Here is an 8045-nt window from a genome sequence, read left to right on the forward strand (position 1 = left end):
CGATTTCCCCAGAAAACAAAGCTAAATAAATACAAGGGACTTATACCTATCATTACTTTTGAGACTGTATGAGGTAGATGATCAAAACAGTTAAGTTCATATCCTTTTTTGGAAGATTCTCCTGGGTTTTTTTGTTTTTTGTTTTTTGTTTTTTTTTAGCTTCCCTCAATCAGCTGTGTTTTACATATCAAGAAAGATATATTGTGAATATTCTGAGAAGTATACCTTATGTAGATAACTAATTCTTAAAGAATTAGTGCAAAATAAGTTCTCTAAAGTAAAATATTCTGAGTATAATTTATATTTATTTTATTTTGCTAAGGAAATAGTTTACAAAGCCTAAGAGTAATCCAGGTAGACAAAAACCATCACTAAGGGAGAGATGGAGGAGACTGGACTGAACCCAAAGCAACCTAATGACCTGCCCTGGAATTGATTATTAAAATAAATCACTGATACCAAGCTATTAGTTTGTCATTTCTATAATTTTTATCCACCAAAGTACTATGAAAAAATTCTGAGTGTATTTTCTGATCATTCGTTTAAGCTGTAGATTTAAAAGACTGTTCATTTTTATCTTTTGTCTCACATCATCCAATCCAGATCCATGAATTCCAATGGACGATTCAGAATCTCCATCTCCCCACCTTTCTTCGCATAACATGCCCCTCTAATTCAATGTTCTCAATGCACGATAGCAGATAGATGCAGTTGTATTTCTTTAACTTGACTTTGGTTTTTCTCGTGCCAATTGAAGGATTCATAATGAGAGTTCACACAAAACTCTACTCTCTCAAAGCACTGTACTGATTAAGTAAAGGCGGTTCTCAAATAGGCAACTCTATGGATGGCTGAGTCAGCTTTGAGTAAGGGTAGCACAAGGCCCAGGGGTAAATGTTTGCCTTTGAATGCAAGTGAAGATTTACATTTAGAGAAGGGTGGGGGGCAGTGTGTATTGTCAGCAGTAATCTTCTCTCAGCTAGTATGACCTAAAAGGCCACTAAGCAGAGAGAAAGCATTAAGAGAGAAGAGAATCATGCAAAGGGTAACGGAATGGCTGCAAGGTCTTATACAAAACATACATTTTCTAAATAGAATGAAAAACAGCTTTGCTCAGATGTGATAAGTTCCTTTCTGGATTCTGGAAATACTCGTTTTTAGGTGTTCTACAGAGGGAAAGATCTAACACATCATCTAAAACCATTAATTCCATTCCACTATCAAATCTTCCTTTTGTGTACCGGAAAAAGCATTTCATTATGTTGTGTTAATACTTTATGGCCACTTTCCTCATGGTTTTGAGAGGATCACCTTTTGGAGTATGACAGCAGAACCTGATAATGATGGAACATTGATGTGGCATCTAACAGCCAGGCCACTCTTTAAATATAAAGTCTGCAAGGGAACAAAGCAGCTTGTCCCAGATTTCCACAACAACAACAAAACCTTTCAAATAGTCATTATTCACATAGAAATGTTTTTGAATAAAGGTCATGAAATTTAAAATTGCTGTGCCATATTTGAGGCTGGCTGGTAGCCTGAGTTTTACAAACCATTGTGTCATGGAAGTCAAGGACGTGGTGCAGGCTGTGCCCACACGCTGACTGCCATGGCTCCTGCAATGCTTATGTAAGAGCTACTCACTCAGAGATGAGAGCTGGTCAACTCTCCTTCATTTATGGAGAATGAAGGTACGTGCTAGAGAGTACGTTTTTCTTCCTCCCAAACATTATAGTCCTCATAATCCTTCCGTGGGAAGGAAAGCTTCCATTCTTTAGAACAGGTCCCAGGGCTGTGGTGCTAAATGACTCAGAACCAGAGACCCCAGGTCTGCGCTGTCTATGTTGTCTCTCCGTTTCCCCACCCCACTGGGCATATGGTGAGAGACTGCACATCCCTCCTTCCTCACTTCACTAGGAGGCTGCTTTTTTGTAGATTTCTTCCCAGCCCAGGCTTTTATTCCAAGAGACAAAGGGAAAGTTGGCTGACCATGAGCTAAAACATTTCCACAGGTCTTCATTTATAATGTTGTGATCCAGCTGTCTCATTTTCCTTTCTCAAAAATCACCTTCTGAGGACAGTGATTTTGAGGAGAAAAAAAAGCAGCAAAATCCCCATGTGGCTTTAGGTGTCACCTGAAATGAGAGTCTGCTGGCGCTGCCCCGAGACAGGTCAAGGCTATGCATTTAAGATGAAGTCTCTTTCTTCTTTTCCTCAAACCTTATCTGTTTGGGAGCAACAGCCCAAGAAGCATCATCTTGAAACACACTCATTTGATTTCATTTCCGCAGTGCCACGTCCAGCCTTATTCCACACTGTCACAATGCCTAAACACATACAGGCTGGGTCACCCTGAGCATTAGACAGCTACTGTTAAATCAAACCAGAGAGAAAGAAGATACTCCAGTTTTTAAAACTTCAATAAGGAAATGAGAATTAACATCCAAATTAAAATTCTTTCTAACAGTGCACATACTCTGTTGTTTCAGAGTAGATGTAATGGTGAAATGAAATTTGCGTAGCTGTGATTTTAAATTAAGAAGTACCCTGGAAATGGTACTAAAGCTATAATATTTAGGGGGGAATACTTAAGGAAGAAGATATTTAGTTGTGAAATGTCAACTAAGGACACAAGGTTTCATTTCCTTGTTTTCTCCTATTCTTCCAAGGCCACTTAAAAGATCAGATGCTTTGACCAAACCTTCTGAGCCTCATTTCTTATAAACTCTCCTGTCAACAGTTGAGGCTCGTGGTGGGGTTTTGATCTGAAAGAAGGCAATCTTCAGGAAGTAAAAACTTACTCTTAGAATATTTACCCTGTAAAATGATATTAGCAAGAGGACCGGTAGCCGGCTGTGAGATTTACCCACTGAATTGCTGATATCAGAGTGACATTGGCTGTGCCTCCAGCCCCACCCCTAGAAAATGATACAGACTGGGGTAGCAGAGAAGGTAGCTTTAGAAAAATCAGCCAATTTCAGCTGAATCTTTGACCTGCACCTGTCAAAACTGTAGGACTAAGAGAGACCTTAAAAGTTCCTCCAGACTTTCTAGAAGGAACTACCTATCTACTGGTACTTTACTTGGGATGGCCTTTTATGATTTTCTAAGTAAGATTATGGAAAACATTATCACATCTTAACTCAAGACCTCCTGGAGAAGTAGGAAAGGCAGGCATCACTGTTGTGCAAATGAGAAAATGAAAGATCAGGACTAAACTGCGGGCTTGCCCAAGTAAGTGGCAGATAGGAACTAATTATCCAAAGCATAATTTGTCTCTTCCTACCACAGCTGAGAAAACCAAGGACACAGTTCAGGCATGGATTCTAGTCACTTTTCTGTCACTCTCTAGTTATGTACCCTGAGTAAATTGCGATGTCTTTGCATGTCAGTTTTCTCATCTGCAAAATGGGAATAATTCCTGCTTTACCTGCCCTGCAAAGCAGTCATGAGGAACACACAAGATGCATAGTCTTTGCCTTATCTGCCCATGCTGAAAAGAAATTATGTTTACATTTGATCCTTCCTACCAAAAGCCCTTGCTTGTCTTCTAATTACACATGTGACTTTTGTCAAATCAATTAGCTTCTTTATTTCTCTGTTTCCTCTGCTACACTTAGGAGGTTGTACTTGAACATTTTAAATAGTTTTTCCCTTCCAATCCGTGAGGCTTCTGTCCTAGTTTTCTTTTCTATGCTACCTCTGTGACTCTTTGCTACATTCCCCAGAGATGAACGGCTGGAACATTTATGTGCTGTAAAAAGCTAGGTATTGCCAAAACAGTGTAACACATTTGCAGTCCCACTGCAATTCTTCTTCTTCTTCTTTTTTTTTTTTTTTTCTTGATGATGGTCAGGAACCTGTAGCAGCCTAATGGAATTAAAATCACCAGGCAATGCAAAATGAGGAGTAGGAGTCAAATTATTTTAGGAACTACTAAGACACCATCCCTAGCCTACTCAAGAACTCACTAGGACTCATTAGACTGCTCGTCACCCAACAGGGACAGCCCTCTCTGAAGTGTCCCCACCTTAACAAGGATCATTAGTGCTGTTCAGCTCCAGCCACAGTGGCAAATGTCAACCCCTCCAAGAATCAGCTGCTTAATTAGATTTGGAGAACAGAAGGAAAAGGCAAGTTCTCCAGATAAAATGCAGGGCAGAGTTTAGGAAGAGAAAGCTAGAGGCAGAGTGAATGTTTTCCTGTTAGTTTTGCACCACAATGGAAGCAAGATTTAGAAATGCACAAGAAAATTATCTAGAGCCATACAGAGCTAGGAAGAGCATCTTTTCTGGACTAGAAGAAAGACTTATCTAGCAGGAGGGATCCTCTTGTCTCACAGCCTGAACACAGTGAAGAGCTTTTCTTTGCACCTGGCTAAGAAGAAATGGTCCCCCCTCCACACCCCTTAAAACACAATACCCTACACCCACCCATCCACCAAGTCCCATTATCTCCCACCACACACTAAACTCATTTTTTTCTCCAATGCTTTACAGTTCAGCATGTCTATCATGTTGGTCCATGCATAACACCATGAGAAGATGAAGCAGGTGTTGGACCATTTTACAGATAAGAAAAGTGATGCTCAGAAAACATAGGTAGTTTGCCCAGTTTCCCCAAGATAATGGAGAACTCAGGCCTCAAACCTAAGTCTCTTGACAGCCAACCTGATACTCTCTCTACCACTCAGAGAGAATCTAACCTTTGTTCTTCTTCTAAATGAATCTAAAGCTTTTAAATTAAATGCCTAAAGTATGTAAAACAAAGTACCTAGGTACGTTTAAGGAAAAGAGTTACATAGAAATGGCACCTGAGGCCAGGCGCAGTGGCTCATGCTTGTAATCCCAGCACTTTGGGAGGCCGAGGTGGGTGGATCACGAGGTCAAGAGTTTGAGACCAGCCTGGCCAATGTGTTGAAACCCCGTCTCTACTAAAATACAAAAATTAGGTGGGCATGGAGGCGGGCACCTGTACTCCCAGCTACTCGGGAGGCTGAGGCAGAATTGCTTGAACCCAGGAGGCGGGGTTGCAGTGAGCCAATTTCGTGCCACTGCACTCCAGCCTGGGCGACAGAGCAAGACTCCATCTCAAAAAAAAAAAAGAAAAAAAAAAGAAAAAAAGAAATGGCACCTGATTTCAAGGAGATAAAATTTTCATAAACAAATCAGCATCTTATAAACATTCAATAAAAAGCAAGTTCACATTTGCAGTGATTTTCCAAAGTGAGCTAGAGGGATTTACTGGTCAGGAATTATGCTAATAAGCTGGCGAATGTATGGAATTAATTTTCTGGGGGAAGGAGGTTTGGAACTAACTTTCTGTGTTCTCATCTCAGAGTATATACTTGGAGCATCTATTGAAATCACAGCAGATGGAGCACATCATAAATGTATTTTCCCTTTTATTTTATCTTCGGCTCCTTGGAGAAACATAGCACCTAGGGTACTGTAGACAGAAAATAAAAGTTCATTTTTATATCATCATTTGTAATATAAAGACATAAACATGACTGATTCCTAGGGGAGTTATTTCATCTTGTTTCCCCCCTGGTGAGTTTTCTAATTAATCCTTACTGAAATAAAAACTAAAATTGAAATTTAAATGTGATTTTCTGAAGAATGCACTGAGTTGCTTTTTTTTTTTCCAGTCTCAATGCACACCTGATCCCCTGCTGCCTTTGAGAAGTAAGTTTTGTTGTGCTGATTTAACAGCCTGTGAACTCTGCAAACACGATCGTGAAAAAATGCCAATCTGTCCTGTGTAAGCCCTGTGTGAAGTTTTGACTTTAATCTACCAGATCACTGCTTCGCCCTCCATAAAGATGTCTGAACCTGACGCTTCCTCGGGATTTTCGGGAAGTGTGGAGAATGGAACTTTTCTTGAGCTGTTTCCCACATCCTTGTCCACGTCAGTGGACCCAGCCTCAGGCCACCTGTCAAACGTCTACATCTATGTGTCCATATTCCTCAGCCTTTTAGCGTTTCTGCTTCTGCTTTTAATCATTGCCCTCCAGAGGCTCAAAAATATCATCTCCTCCAGTTCCTCCTACCCAGAGTATCCAAGCGACGCTGGAAGTTCTTTCACCAATTTGGAAGTCTGCAGCATTTCCTCACAGAGGTCCACTTTTTCAAACCTTTCATCCTGAGGAAAATGGAAGAGTCCTGGAGTGTGGCAGCAGTTTTGACGTCCCCTTACAGAAGTGTCGCGTGAAGCGTTGCCTCATGAAAGAAATGACCCTTTTGGCATAGACCTGCTTCTCCTTCTCCTTTTTCTCTGATTTCTTTTCTGTTCATGATGCTTTTCATTTGGGGATGGAGATGCCAATGTTGGTGGAAATGTATGCAAACCCCAAGGTGCAGAGTTTCACATAAATGGCTTGATGAACCTAGACTGGGCTTCTTCGGGTAGGTCAGTTCATTCCACTTTGTTGGGCGTCGTAGACTCATCTGAGGTGGGCTCTCTGTGGATGATGGACATGGACTCTTGCACTTCGTTTCTTTTACAAAACCGCGAAATCAACTGAGCCTGCAGAAACTGGCAAAATCAAGTCTGACCTACGTAGAAGTTATTTTCCATATTTAAAAGACAAAGTGGAGACACCAAATTTTAAAAGGAAGAGAGTCAATTTAGATTTAATGTGTAACATTTCTAAAACTAAGGGTAAATATATGCTAAATATTTTCTTTAACTTCACTTTAACAAGTGAAAATCACACTTATTGATGAATGTAAGTCATTTGGAAAAGTTTTGGAAGAGTTTACATTTTAATAGCAAGACAAACATGTATTATGATGGAGCTTGTAATGTATTTCTGCCTCCTGGAGTTTTATTTTGTTTTTATGCTAATGTTTTAGTCATAATGCCCCAAAGTTGTGGAATTTTTGTGATTAATTGCTGTTACTAGTACTGAGAGAAGCACCAGAAGAGATGCGAAGAAGTTTTTATATGAATAATTTCTATCAGTGACAATTAAGCATATGGAAAATATTCATTTAGTTGTATTTTATACAGTAATAACTCTTAGCTGTTGTGTAAGTTCCTTTATTCAATTTCATAGTCTTTATAATTTTAGTGCAGAATTATATTAAGCCTCCAAGATGTCTGATATTTGTTCACTCACATTAGGCTGCAAAACTTAGAAACGAAATTGAAAATATATGTGTTATTATATACTCCACGAATGTTGCGTCTCTGCTAATTAGTTGTTGTATGTTAACATAATACTCTACATTAGGGTTTCAGGATGTGAGTTTGTATTAAAAATTGTAGGCCCTCAAGTTGTGTAGCTGCTGGGAGCTTTAGGGATCCTAGGAGCTGCCGTGCTGCAGGCAGCAGAGTATGTCTGAACTGGGTGGGCGGGTGGCAGGGGCTGTCTGTGAAATTAGGCACACATGTGAGCTCAGACATGGAATGTGGAGGAACTCAAGCTGCCCCTAAAAACAAAACAATCAAACTGCAGCTCCTTAAGAGTAAGAATTTTAATTTAATTTTGAAAATAAATGGCCCACAGGGTAAACACTGAACTTACTCAACCTACAGGAGGCCGCTGCATCAACATGCCACGGTCTTCCCATAGCAACCGAATCATTCCTTGTTCAAAACATTTAATCATCTAAAGCAGTGGGGCTTCAGCACACCCTTTGGTTGAATTGTGCAGTCAGCACTCCCCAGTGACTAGAATGGGGGAAAGAATCCACTATTTGCACAGGGTTTATCTTTATCATTCTAAAATGCTGAGTGAGTGGAGATCTGGGAATGAAAATCGGAAGGCTGCTGCTTCTTTTAATGCATAAGCCTCACTGAAATCAGACCACATTTAACTATTTGTATATCAAAAACGTCCCCGAACACCATAAGACCAGCACAGAGTGGCTGCCCTAAAATGTATAATTAGTGAAAAATTTACCTCTGCTTCCATTTAAATCATGGCAGTGGGTTGGGTGTCATTACATAGTATAAAAACTGGACTAGATAAACTGCTATTTTAGAGCATTATTAGCATTCTCTGAATATATATATATATATATATATATATATATATA

The 8045-nt window shown here is 39.8% G+C and overlaps 1 protein-coding gene across 1 annotated transcript in view; it reads left to right on the forward strand.

The window, feature by feature from the left end:
- SERTM1 (serine rich and transmembrane domain containing 1) overlaps positions 1-7203 on the forward strand; it is a 22294-nt gene extending 15091 nt beyond the window's left edge. Inside the window, exon 2 of the mRNA XM_017854121.1 lies at positions 5651-7203. Coding sequence (XP_017709610.1) covers positions 5825-6148 — 324 coding nt within the window. The 5' untranslated portion in view covers positions 5651-5824 and the 3' untranslated portion in view covers positions 6149-7203. The remainder of the gene's footprint in view (positions 1-5650) is intronic.
- The last annotated feature ends 842 nt before the right edge of the window (positions 7204-8045 follow it).

Source organism: Rhinopithecus bieti, unplaced genomic scaffold, assembly GCF_001698545.2.
Source record: "Rhinopithecus bieti isolate Rb0 unplaced genomic scaffold, ASM169854v2 scaffold_35538, whole genome shotgun sequence".
In the NCBI taxonomy this organism is placed as follows: Eukaryota; Metazoa; Chordata; class Mammalia; order Primates; family Cercopithecidae; genus Rhinopithecus; species Rhinopithecus bieti.